Below are 14,476 nucleotides of genomic sequence, written 5' to 3'. Positions count from 1 at the left end.
TGAGTGGCTAGAAACTTCGGAAAACCACTAGCCACAGTGGCTGGTGGGCAAAAAAGTTAATGCCAAGCCCTGTATATATATATATATATATATATATATATATATATATATATATATATATAGATATATATAGATATAGATATATATATATATATATATATATATAGATATATATATATATATATATATATATAGATATATATATATATATATATATATATAGATATAGATAGATCAAAATTTAAAAAGTTTTTTTTTTTGCACTTTATCCAACCCTAGTTCATCCTGTGCCACATGTTCTGCAAATAAAAAAAAAAAGCATATATACATCACAGATGGTGTATGTTTTTGTGGTGCCTCCATTAATGGCTCTGTCTCTGACATCCTCAGTGCGGGATGAGTCATTGCATGTGAGTGTGAACACGCGTGTGCAGTCTCAGGATTGCTGTTGCTAGGAAAACAGCTGAAACACCACGTCTGCTCTTTCTCACATCTCCAAGAAGACAAATAGAGTTTAAAGTGACCATGAGAGATTTAAAGCAGTGATTGACAGTGTCATATCATTATCTTTTCATTTTGTCTATGATGTCATTCTGTTTCTATGTATGTACATCTGTCTACAGACAACATTAGGATGCCATTCGCTCCATCTTTATCGTTGAAATAGACTCAGCGGAAATGTTGCTGTTGTGAGCTTCAAAAAAACAGCAAGTGATCAAGTTTCGACGCATCGCTTTGTGGTTCGCTGTGCGATACTGCCGCTGCAAGCTCATTGGAGGCAGCACTCCAGTGTAATTATTCATCCCCCATCCCTCCCTCCTTTCCTCCCATCGTCCCTCCAACCCCCTCTCGTCTTTCTTCCCACTCATCCTCTGGCAAGCGGGCTGGCGGTGAGGATGTGGTCGCTGTGATGTGGCAATTGTGATGTCGCTCGCCGCCACCATCTTGGCGGTGCTGAGGTCAGAGGTTTGGCTTGCGATTGCATCATCTCGTACCAACGACAGAAAGAATGAAAACGCACGTGCACACATTTATATGCACAGGCACGTACACGCACATCCCATTCATCACGGTCCTCTGTCTAATTAGCATCTTTTTTAATAATGTGCCTAAGAATGACATAACAGGTACATTTATCAGTGTAATTGTTCCTCCCTTTATTGTTTAATGAAAGTCCATGAGCCAGTGTCATTCCAGGCACTTCCCTACACTCCTTTTTTTGCTTTATCAGACGTGTGTGATGCTATGACAGGGAGGTGAGAAGCTTAAGCCCGCTGTGCCATGCTTCTCGTTTCTCTCTATATGGCAGGGGAGCGAGAGACTGTCAGGTTTAATGCTGGATTTTACTCTCAGCTGAAACCTGAAAACCTGTCAGTGTGGTGAACACCAGTAGTTAGAAACACGGTGGTTCCTTTTACAGGAGCACAGTCGACCTGACATGAAATGCTAGCAGTGATGTTCAGGGTTAACTTGTCAAACATGTAGTCGGGTGTGTTTTAACTGTCTCAAGCAGATAAAAATATAATAAATTCTCAAATGTGACACAATACAGTGGCGTCCGATGTCTGAGTCTTCTATTTTGGCATGTTTTTAATTTAATGCAGTGTTTTTCATTGCAAATTATATTATCAGGTTTTTTTAGTATTTGGGTCATCCCTCATTTGCTTTTAATGATGTGTAAAATCTGCATGGTTTGAGATGTTCCAATAAAACATCTTGTGCTTCAGTGGAACCAAGAACATTTGATTATCAATGATCAATGTCACAAAATTGGTTAGTGACCTAGAAATAAAATAAAATCTTAATTATTATTAATAATATTAATTAAAATATTTTTAAAAATACTTTTACATTTTTTTATATTTTTTAGAGAATTTATATATAATTTTAAATCCCATATTTTGAGTATTTTAAATATTATTATTATTATTATTATTATTATTATTATTATTATTAAAAATAGTAATATTTTAAATTCAGTATTTAGGTGTTTTAATGATTCTTTGTTTTTCAAACCTTTTTCTTTTTATCATTTTGCATTTTAAAATTAGATTTTAAATCCCATATTTTGAGTATTTTAAATAATAATAATAATAATATTTAAATATTTTTTTATTCATTATTTAATTTACTAACGACACTTTAAAGTCTTATTTCTTTATTTTAAATTTTAAATTAGATTTTAAATCCCATATTTTGAGTATTTTAAATAATAATAATAATAATAATAATAATAATAATATTTAAATATTTTTTATTCATTATTTAATTTACTAACGACACTTTAAAGTCTTATTTCTTTATTTTAAATTTTAAATTAGATTTTTAAATCCCATATTTTGAGTATTTTAAATAATAATAATAATAATAATAATATTTAAATATTTTTTTATTCATTATTTAATTTACTAACGACACTTTAAAGTCTTATTTCTTTATTTTAAATTTTAAATTAGATTTTAAATCCCATATTTTGAGTATTTTAAATAATAATAATAATATTTAAATATTTTTTTATTCATTATTTAATTTACTAACGACACTTTAAGTCTTATTTCTTTATTTTAAATTTTAAATTAGATTTTAAATCCCATATTTTGAGTATTTTAAATAATAATAATAATAATAATATTTAAATATTTTTTTATTCATTATTTAATTTACTAACGACACTTTAAAGTCTTATTTCTTTATTTTAAATTTTAAATTAGATTTTAAATCCCATATTTTGAGTATTTTAAATAATAATAATAATAATATTTAAATATTTTTTATTCATTATTTAATTTACTAACGACACTTTAAAGTCTTATTTCTTTATTTTAAATTTTAAATTAGATTTTAAATTTCTCACCCACAGTATTTTTATTTATATATTTAATTTATTTATTTTCAAACCTTAGTGTTGACAGCGAAGATTATGCTATGACTCATAATTGATAAAAATAACACTCAGTCAGATTTCCATCTTGCCGATCTGGAAGTGAGTAGACATTTTAATTCTTAACTGTAATCATAATTCCACCCCTGCACAAAGCAAACCACATTGTCTGCGGTGTTCCCAGATGATCTCTGAGTGGGCGCTGTTCGTGGAGACAGCGTCATACGAACCATTTGGGTCCCGCAAGCGCAGATGACAAACTGGCTCTCTGGCTGACCTTCACTCTTTCACCGCAAGGACGCTTTTAATTTGAGTGTGTAGCTCTCAATACTAAGCACAGCACTGAAGGACATTTTTTTACAGCACAAACACAGCAGGTAAATTGTTAGCAAATGGATGTGCTGTTTAGACTCAGCATGCCACGTTTCATCCTGTACAGCAAAAACCAGACACATTACAGGCTTGTATGGTACATTCCATACCAGCTCTGTGTCTTAATGTTAAATGAATGCTTGCTTTTTATATCCAAGGTTTAAGGACGGATAATGGCCGAGGAACGAATGTTGACGTCTTTCAAAACACAATATGGATTAGCAGGAATGAAAATAAGGTCTGTAGGCTTAGTTTAAATTTTCAAGAGTTAAATTAAAGCATGTGTAACTCATGGTTTAAAGAAAGGAAGAGATGAAGATTTGGTTTGAAATACAGGATGAGGAGGGGTGTCAATATGAAGGTAATCCCCTCAGAGGGGCAGGTAAACTGCCGCCTTCCATTTGTATGTGTCCCTGTCATATCTGTACACTGTGGGGGACGTGGTACGGAGACCATCTGGTGAGACCACATATAATAGAAGCCCACAGATAGAAGAACTGGGATGAGCAGATTTTTTTGTTTTCAGCGGACTTGACAGCTCCACACCTCGGTGAGGTAAAGCGTAAGACTGACCTCAGCAGATGCATCAGGCTTCTTTTATATACAGTAGTACAGTACATGAGCAGATGCAATTAATTTATTGTTCTAGTGTACATTTTTTTATGTACACTATGTGAAATATATTACATACCAATCTTTTCACGGTCACTAAGATTTTTTAACAAAACTAAACAGACTAATAGTTAACTTCGAAACTTTTACATTTTCTGAAGGAAAATGATGCTTGCCTGTATAAAAATTATTCCCACAATGCTAAAGTGTTGTGAATGGTTGCCAGGACATTTCAAAGTGGTTGCTAGTGAATGCTACATGAATGATTAGTGGTCGATAGAGGGTTCTGAGTGATATCTAGGTTCTTCAGCTATTGTGTTCTAGGGGTTTATATGTAGTTGCCATGGGGTAGGTGGCTGCTAGGGTGTTCTAAGGGATTGCTAGGGTGTTTTGGATGGTTACTAGATGGTTGTTGGGGGTTCAGAGCAATTGCTTTGGTGTTATGGCTAATTGCTAGGGTCTCCAAGGGGTTTCTAGGGTGTTTTGGATGGTTGTTAAGTAATTGCTAGGGTGTTCTGGGTGACTCTTGGGTTGTTAGGGGGATGCCAAGGTCTTTTTAGGTTGTTGGGTTGTTGCTAGGTTGTTCTGGATGATTGTTAGGGTATTCTTGTGGGTTGCTAGGTGGCTGCTATGGAGATTTATGTGGTTGCTAGGGTGTTCTGGGTGGCTGTTAGGTCTCTGGGGGGATGCTAAGGTGTTATTGGGTTGCTGAGTGGTTGCTAGGGTGTTCTGGGTGGCTGTTAGGTCTCTAAGGGGATGCTAAGGTGTTCTTGGGTTGCTGAGTGGTTACTAGGGTGTTGTGGATGATTGCTAGGGTCTCCAAGGGGGTTTCTAGGTGGCTGCTAGGGAGATTTGGATGGTTGTAAGTGATTGTTAGGGTGTTCTGGGTGGTTGTTTGAAGATTGCTTAATAGGTCAAGTCAAAAATGGTGGGATTATTCTGGTCTCTGGTGTCCCACCCTCACTGTAAGTCTATGGGATTTTTTGTAATCACAGACCATATGAAAAACATCTGATCACTTAAGAAAGCAAAGTGTCATTCTTAATGAGATACAAGCCAAAATTCAATACTTGGGGTAAGGCTCTTGTAATAGTAATAGTGGTGCTTGCTTTATTTGCAATTAAATCTCTTTTCTGCAGTTACCCAGGAATCCTGCTGTACTCAGAGATGAATTATTGAGTCATTAGAGTGAGGGGAAATGGCCGGGTATATATCTATAGACACGATTAAAGTTGATCTGACATGAATATATATGACAAAGTGACATTTTAATACGGCTTAGTGCTTTTAATGTTGAGCTTGTCTCAGTGTGAGATAGAGATCTAATTATTTTGGTATGGGAGTGATGTGTGTGTCTCTGGGTAAGGTTCGACAGGGGGTGGCTGCAGATGTAAAACGTCTACCTGAGTGGGTAATATCTTTTATTTTTTGCCTCAGCCACTCCCCTTCACCACATCCAAGGCTGTCATGGGCGTCTCAGGGGAGTTCTGGTCATGACTCCTCCTCGGGTAGGCTTGGGGGTAGCATCTACATCTCAATCTGATCTGTGATAGGAGGCCCCACGTGTGTGAGGGAGAGAGAGAGTCCGACAAAACCAGTAACCAAATAAGCTGAGCTGAGCAGATCTAGAAGGCAAGAGAGCCAGAATGAGATATAGGGGTTGAGCAAGTGAGAGAGAGAGAGAGAGAGAGAGAGAGAGAGAGAGAGCGAAAGAGAGAGAAAGAGTGAAGCTGGCTGGCAACAGCACACATGCTCAAGGAGAGAAAAGAGGACAGCAATTATTGTATCCAACACCCTACAGCTCCTGCAATAAAGGCTCGCTGTTGTCGGCATCACCAACCTGCTATTCTCTCCACCTGGCCTCATCTCACTGACTTATATGATTGATCCGGGGGAAAATGCTGAAGTTCCGTGCGGACCGGCGAGTGAGGTAGGTAAGGCATCCTGAGAGAGAGTTTATAGCGGCAGACAGCAGTGTGAGGGGAAACTCTGAGCTGGAGGTCAGGCAGGACTGCAATGCAGTGCTGGCTTTCTGGTGGACCATCTTTACGAGATATTGAGGCTTATTCGTGTAAATTTGCGTGTTTTGTTCCCGGTGTGTGCGTTGGCGCCTCATTTGTGTCCTTACTGGATTCCAGTGTGGTTCCGTTTACATGCTCCGCTCCGATGCTGCTAAATCATTCTTGTTTGCTAACGACTCAGTCATTGATTAGTGGTCATATTAGCGACGTTTATGAGCAGATATATGTCTTGTGCCTCTATGTAGGTTTATAGGTTACACACGAGCAAGCGTGCTCAGTGGCAAGACCACATCGGAGCGTGCGCACGTGCACTCACACACCTCAACCTGATTTCAGTGGCTAGGCTGTTGTGCTAGATTTGTATAAACGTTTGTCCTCTGGTGTTATATGGAGCACAGAGCTCTGTTGTGTGTACCTTTTTGGTGTCAAGAGGTAGATGCCTTCAGCATGAGTGTATTCTTGGCTTGTGCTTCTCATCCCCGACCTATCAGGCCGTGTGGTTGTGTCAGTGTATACAGAGGCTGCACAGACTTTGAGTTCTGCTTGTGTTATCCTTAAGTGGGTGAATTTGGCATGTTGTTCGAGTGCACTTAAACAACACTGAAGAGGTGTGTCTGCTGTATGTAGGAATAACATCAAACTACAGAGATATGTCAAGAGTAAGATGAATATAAGGGCCTTAAGTCTAGTGTTTTTACAGTAGATCCAAGAAACAGGCTTTTCACACTTGAAATTGTTAAATAAAGTTGCTGGGCTATCTTGTGCTATCTTAATGCATGAATTGATCCTGGGGAGTCAGGTTTTCGTATTCCTCATTGTAAACCCTATTGAAAAAAACAGCATTTGCTGGTAAGGTAGGTTTTGAAGCTGGTATGCTGGTTTGAGCTGGTTTATGCTGACCCTATGCTGGTCCATGCTGGTCCTATGCTGGTCCATGCTGGTCCTGTGCTGGTCCATGCTGGTCCTATGCTGGTCCATGCTGCTCCTGTGCTGGTCCATGTTGGTCCTGTGCTGGTCCTATGCTGGTCCTATGCTGGTCCATGCTGCTCCTCTGCTGGTCCATGTTGGTCCTGTGCTGGTCCATGCTGGTCCTATGCTGGTCCATGCTGGTCCTGTGCTGGTCCTATGCTGGTCCATGCTGCTCCTGTGCTGGTCTATGCTGGTCCTATGCTGGTCCATGCTGGTCCTATGCTGGTCCATGCTGGTCCTATGCTGGTCCTATGCTGGTCAGCATAGGACCAGCAAGGACCAGCATTGGACCAGCATAAACCAGCTCAAACCAGCATACCAGCTTCAAAACCTACTTTAACCACATGCAGGTTTTAAACTTTGGGGTAAAATTTCGTATTTGCATATTTACAAGGTTCATGTCATTGGACAAGTAAAACATGACTGTGGAAATGTCGGCACATAAATTTGCTAATACTGCTGGCAACATTTCCTCTCAGACAATTAAACTAAACAGTTAGTTTAATTAGTTTAATTAGTTGTCGGTTGCTAATTAACATGGCATAACATGTTAGCACCTTCACAATATAGTCTGTAGCTCAAACAGTAGCTAGCAACTGCAAGAATTGATGTAAGTGTAAGTTTTTATGGACAAAAACATCTCCCATTTGCCTAAATGTAGACATTAAGCACTTTGAATCAAGTTAGCACAACATTTAGCAGGGCTTCGTAACCTAGAAAAGGTTAAAAGCAATACTAACCCCCCTTTTAAAGTGTGAAGTATTAACAAAGACTTTATATATAGAAAGACGGTGCACTCGTATTATTATGAATTGGAGAAAGTGCAATGTGCAATATGGCGGAATAAGTCCCGTCTTCTAAATGAGAGCCAATCGGCGATTGGTAAAGTCATTGCGTCACTGCGGCGGCTGTTAGAAGCTCCGGTTCCTATATAAACGGTCAGAAGCATGCTTCCTATAGAGACGCGCACTTAGGTCTGCACATGCGCATTAGCTTGATCCAGCCTGAAAAATGCATTTTTTTTGTCATCATTTGAGCGTTTAGAAACAAAATTTATGAGACAGTTGTTGTCAGATTTTATTGGTGATTTCAAATATGAAAATTAATCGAAATTTTGGCAAACAGCTTTGGAGAATTTGATGTTTCCCCGTTCAAAGAGATAGGAGCTGCAGTTGCATGCCCGAGAGGGGTTTCAAAGATGGCCACCAGATGAAATGACTTGTCTTAAAGGGGCTTTGGTATTAACTCAAGGTTAAAAATATTCTTAACCCTGGGTTAACTTATTTTTAACCCCGGGTTAAGCATACTAAGTGTGAAAAGCCTTGTAGAGGTCATTGGTTCATGTTAGCTTAGCAATCATACCTGGTTTAAATATGGATTTAACTCTAGCTAGTTGATTGATATCTTCCTGTGAAATTACACATTTCACAACCAAAACATTAAATGCATTAAATGTATTGTCTTAACTTATTTACATTTACAATGACTTGCAGACAGGTAAAATCAATGCTTCATGCAAATAATGAAGTGCAATTAGCCATATACTGTGATTAAGCAGATAGGGTAGCAAAATAAATAGGTTTATAAACTTTTGACAAGTTTCTATATACTTTACTGTTGGTGTCAGAGGCTACGTAACCAATACTTTTAGCTTTAGCTAATTTAGCTAGTATAATTAGATGGATGCCAGCATAACTAGGTTTTAGTACCGTGTTGGGTCACCTGTTAATCAGTGTTATTTTAGCTTTATTTTTATTTTTAGTTACCAGTAACAACACTGCACTTGTCCAATATAAAATCTGGTTCCTGAAGCAAAACAAGTCTAAATTTCACCCTGACTGTAGCATGACTAAAATTATATCTTATGGCCTGGATCTTTTCTAAATGCTAGTTTTGTTTTGATGTCTCTGTATCCATGGCTCTCTGAGAGAAACAGGTTAATCAAATCCAGAGAAAATGTATTTGCTTGCTCTCTCTTTAGCAGTTGTAAAATCAATAATAAACGTGACATGCAGCAATGAAAACACTTGTAGGATTTACACCCGAGGGACGAGTTTCAAGTGCACATCCACAGGGAGAACACACAAGCCGAGGTCAGAGAAAGTGTGACAGGAAGTTGAACTCCAGGCTTTAGGGTAATATTGTATGGACAAAAGACATGTCTTTTCTGAATATTGACTGAATATAATAGGTGTGCATGAACTCTGACATGTTATTCTTCAAGAACTGCTCTTGTTGATATTTTGGCATTGAGCGCAAACCTGTCCACACTTAACACGCTCTTTCACAAGCGCTGACAGCCATTAATTTCCACAGCAGTTGTCTCATGTGGACTTACAAAGAAAGTGGCCTTGTATTGATCGGACCTGATGTTGTAATGCTGAATTATTAATAAAGAAGGGATGTGCCTGCTGAGAAAAAGGTTTGAGACCACAAGAACGAGTTGTGGAGCATCTTAAACAAACGGAAAATCAGTTCCAGCTGCTTTTGGCTTGATATTCTTCCAGACAGAGTTTTTGAAAGATTGTTTTGGCTGGTTTATAATGCGTTTGTCAATCAGTCTGAAATCCTAAGTGTCTTTTTTTTACCTTTTCAGTCAAAATGACCCTAATGGAACAGTTGGACACCAGCAAGTGATCCAGACGGACCTGGAAGATAACAGACCTTTGAAACCCTTGCTGTGAGTGATCTTTTGTTTGTTCTTTTGTAAATATGCTGCTAGTTTCATACTGCCTTTGTTAAATCTGTGACATGTTGAATAAGAGCTTGTAAACTGTTGGGAAATCATAGGATACATACCTACTTATTTCTGAGAACAAACTCACCAATTGTCATCTTTCAAAAAAGAGTGAAACTATTCCTTCAGTCCAAAGGGTTCATGAACTTATTCATGTCATAATTTTTTGACTGGCTATGTGATTTTTATTGTAAAATGTCATGAAATTAGTACTTGTATTAAAATTTGTATTTGAATCAAAGACACATTAAATTGAACAAAATTTGTTCCAAAAAAAGTTTTTAATTAATGCTGCTCTTTTTAACTTTCTATTCATCAAATAATCCTAAAAAAATCTCAATTTCCACAAAAAAATATTAGGCAGCAAAAACTGTTTCTTAAGCACCAAATCAGCATATTAGAATGATTTCTGAAGTGTCATGTGACACTGGAGTAATGATGCTGAAAATTCAGCTTTATCATCACAGCAATAAAATACATTTAAAATATATTAAAATAGAAAGCAGTTATTTTAAATTGTAAAAATATTTCATAATATTATTGCTTATTTTGTATTTTTGATCAAATAAATCCAACCTTGATTAGACTTTTTTTCAAAAACAAAAACCCAAGTGTATATTTTGATAATTTTATATTTTGATAGGGTGTATTTTGATATTTAAGCTGCAAAATTATGTAAAAAGGTGTTTTTCTAAAACTCTAATTTTGGTCAGTCACGCTTTTCACATATTGACTTTTTTTTTCAGTTGAACACAAAAGGACAGGAAATGTCAAAGCTGCATTGTCAGTTATAGTGTATTAAAGGATGACATACCAATTTGTATAAAAATATTATAAAATATACTTTATTTGAATCTTAATTTGTCAAAAATTCAGATTAGCTGTATTGTAAATAAAAATAAAATCTATTTTTACTTTGAGAAGGAGTCAGTCGGTTGAAATCATCAACTCTCATTGAAAATGAATGAATTCCGGCTCGTTGTTGCTGTAAATGTCAGTGTGAACGCCTCTAAGGAGATGAGGAGACAGAAAAGCAGTTACTTGTCAGACCAGCCCTGTTTTGTATAATAGCCACTACACAATAATTATACACTTGCAGAAACATAAATATATACATCCAAACGGCACTTTCAGGATAAATTATGCTGAGAGCATTTTATTAATGAGTTTTAAGCTTCATCAGATAACAAGTGGAGGATAAACATGTCAGAAGTTCCTTGATTTCCTCTATAAATTTAGTAAATCGTTCCGCCTGGACAAAGACAATGCACTTACCTCTCTCAAGATCTTGCTGTCCTCCGGATCAATATAATATTGAGTCAAGAGCCAATAACACATTAATAAGGAGCAATGCCATTAAAGCCGAGATCCATCCAGGATTTAATTTTATTAATTTCCTGTTAAGACGCAGGAAGCCGCTGCAACATAACCGCTGTTTGCAGCGATAGCTAAATAAAGCCTAGATAATTAGCACAGAGATGTTTCTGGTGTGGGTATCGTGCCCTAATGTAGTAATTGTTACTGTCGTGTGCATGTTCCCACTTTGCACTAATGATTGTGTGTGTTTTTATGTCCTCATTTGATCTGTATGTGCATGCTCTTTTCCATATGTGTTTATGTGATGTTCTTTGCTTCAGAGACTCATAATGACTTGCGCATGGCTATAAACTGACTGCGGATGGTAGCGTGCAGTACAGTGAGCTTTCCAAGATGGAAGCTTCAGCCACCGGGCGGCTCTAGGGGATTGTAAATTCATCTTGCTGGTCGGTGGATCGAAGGCTGTTGGAGAGGGCCTGGGCGGCCCAGTAAGGAGATCAATACGATTGACCTGGGACTGCAGGCCTGCATCCACCAGCTCTTTCTCTCTTTCTTTCCTCTACTCGCCACTCCAATCACATTCTTTGTGAACCATCGCCTGTTTTTAAACTGCAACCTCAGGGGTGCGGCCTTACGACGCTGCCAGTTGGGAATAAAAATAGCTGCTCCCCGAATGCCTGTGTGCTTCCTTCCCATAATCCCTCAGTTTTCCACCAGTTCGAGTTCAGTGTATTGGTTTTTTAAAATGATTTCTCTGCATTGGTGCGTTGAACGCAGGCAGATGAGAAGTTTGTTACGGGATCAAAAGCTGGGATGGCTCAATGGCTTTGTGTGTGTGCTCACAGGAGCTCTGATTCGGAAATGAACGGCAAAGCGGGTGGCAGGGGGCCCGTGAACAAAGCCAGCGAAGCAAATAGCAACGCCAACAATCTTAGCATGGTTTCTGAGATGCCCCCGGACTCCCAGAACCACGCACGGGTTAGTACATCTGCTGTAGATTAACTCGTTTCTAGAAATAGAATTATTCTTCAGTGATGGTGATGATGATGATTATTATTATTATTTGTATTAATATTAATTTTCGTTTTTATATTAATAAAATTTTATTGTTTTTATTATTATTAAATATGAGTTTTATTTTTATTTATTTTTTTAAATGCTTTTTATATTTTTATGATTATATTTATATTTTACGTTATTTTAATTGTTTTATTATATTATATTATATTATATTATATTATACATTTTAATACAAATATTTCTGTTTAAAAATATTATATTATATTATATTATATTATGTTTTAATACACATTTCTGTTTAAAAGTATTATATTTTATTTTATATTATATTAAAGTTTTAATACAAATATTTCTGTTTAAAAATATATTATATTATGTAAGTTTTAATAAAAATATTTTTGTTTAAAAATATGCTTTTTATATTTTATTTATTATATTGTATTATATTATATTATATTATATTATACATTTTAATACAAATATTTCTGTTTAAAATATTATATTATATTTTATATTAATACAATATATTAATTATATTTAATACAAATATTTCTGTTTAAAAATATATTATATTATATAAGTTTTAATACAAATATTTCTGTTTAAAAATATGCTTTTTATATTTTATTTATTATATTGTATTATATTATATTAAAGTTTTAAGACACATTATTGTTTAAAAATATTATATTATATTATATTATATTATATTATATTATATTATATTATATTATATTATATTATATTGTTTTGTTTTGTTATAAGATACAGCATAAGATACAATGTTATTTAAACTTGATATTACAAACAAACCTTGTCGGTTTTATTTTAATATTATTTGTATACCATTATAGAAAGTATTAATATTTTTAATTTGCTTTTATTTTATATTTTTCAGGGTTTTTTTTTTCATGTTTTTTTTTTCTTTTATATTTTTTTTTATTAGTTTTTTAATGCTTCTGTTGAGCTTTAATTCATTTTTTTTTTTAGTTTTAGAAATTTTAGTTCTTGAACTTAAAGAAATGTTGCAACTAACTGAAATAAAACAAGCCTGATATTTATTATATTTTATTTCAGTTTTATTTCAATAAATGAAAACTATTTTGAAAGGTTTTAGTTTTTGTTAACAATGGTCTGGCTATGGTGGACACCTTTCCTCTGTAATTCATTCCTCAGACTGTGTGTGTCTACTGTTGGTGTTATTGTGTAAACACTCCTCCGTGACTCTCCCACCAGGGCACACGCACACCCAAGAGAGCCGCCACGTTTGGGAAGCGGTCCAACTCTATGCGGCGCAACCCCAATGCTGAGGTGGCCCGGCAGGGTTGGCTTCACAAACAGGTACTGTTGCTCAACCTCACCATCATCAACACAGACATACACACACACAAACAAACATGCTCTCACAGCCCAAAGCCATAACAATATAATCCATACTTAAGCCACTCTCTTTCAAAAAACGTCTAGGCACTTAGATGTAGTTTCAAGGCCTTCATTTCTTTCATTTTTTCTCATTTTCTGTAATGTAGGCAAGCAGTGGTGTGAAACAGTGGAACAAGCGCTGGTTCGTGCTGACAGATCGATGTCTTTTCTACTATAAAGGTAGGTTTTGTATGTAAATGCTAGTTTATGCATATGTTCAGGCCTTGTGAATTTGGTTCACAAGTGAGTTCAGTGAGTTCCCCAGAGCTCAAAAGTTGTTTGATTTGAATGTATTTTTTACAGACCAGTTTTATAAAACAATATTTGAATTTATCCCATGGCATTATTTCAGCACACAGGCTGTGTGCTGCCAGTAGCAAAGAAGAGAAGTATAAAAGTAGATCTATAATGACAGTCTAGCACAAGCACGCATCCTCAATGATGGCCTTAAGAAACTGTATTATCTGTGTTGCGTCAACGGAAAAAGTACAGTGGTATTTTGAAGCGCTGTAAATCAATGGCATGTTTTGGAAGATCCACAAAATACCATATAAATACTACAGTACAGTTCAAAAGTTTGGGGTCAACATTGATTTACAATAGTTTTTTAAATGAAATTAACACTTTTATTCAGCAAGGATGCATTAAATTGATCAAAAGTGAGAGTAAAGACAAAATATTACAAAATATTTATAATTCAAATAAATACTTTTCTTTTAAACCTACTATCCATCAAAGAATCCTGAAAAAAAAAAAATCTTGAGCACCAAATCTGCATATTTTAATGATTTCTGAAGGATCATGTGACACTGATGACTGGAGTTATTGTTAATTATTATAGGAATACATTACATTTTTATCTATATTAAAATAGATAAGAGTTACTTTAAATTGTAATAATATTTCACAATTTTACTGTATTTTTAATCAAATAAATGCAGCTTTTGTGAGCATAAGAAACATTAAAAAGTCTTACTGAAGCCAAACTTTTGAACGTTAGTGTACAGTACATATGAATACTTGTGTTATCAAAGTACTTTGATACCGCCACTGTATTTTTTAGGGTTATGCTGCACATCAGTTGTATATTTATATGCAGTGATGAAAATAGAGGATTTCATGTTA

General features: G+C 35.6%; 1 protein-coding gene across 8 annotated transcripts in view; it reads left to right on the top strand.

Moving 5' to 3' along the window:
* plekha6 (pleckstrin homology domain containing, family A member 6) overlaps positions 1-14,476 on the top strand; it is a 114,705-nt gene that overhangs the window by 51,422 nt on the left and 48,807 nt on the right. For 7 of the 8 annotated variants that reach the window (XM_048173612.1, XM_048173606.1, XM_048173605.1 and 4 more), the window contains 4 exons: positions 9,452-9,535; positions 11,755-11,887; positions 13,166-13,270; positions 13,459-13,531. In XM_048173612.1, the coding sequence (XP_048029569.1) occupies positions 11,771-11,887; positions 13,166-13,270; positions 13,459-13,531 (295 nt within the window). In that variant the 5' untranslated portion in view covers positions 9,452-9,535; positions 11,755-11,770. Of the gene's footprint in view, positions 1-5,592; positions 5,796-9,451; positions 9,536-11,754; positions 11,888-13,165; positions 13,271-13,458; positions 13,532-14,476 lie in introns of those variants that run through there. The other variant, XM_048173610.1, reaches the window with a different exon arrangement.

This window comes from Megalobrama amblycephala, linkage group LG21 (assembly GCF_018812025.1).
Source record: "Megalobrama amblycephala isolate DHTTF-2021 linkage group LG21, ASM1881202v1, whole genome shotgun sequence".
In the NCBI taxonomy this organism is placed as follows: Eukaryota; Metazoa; Chordata; class Actinopteri; order Cypriniformes; family Xenocyprididae; genus Megalobrama; species Megalobrama amblycephala.
This window is presented reverse-complemented; position numbering and strand designations above follow the sequence as displayed.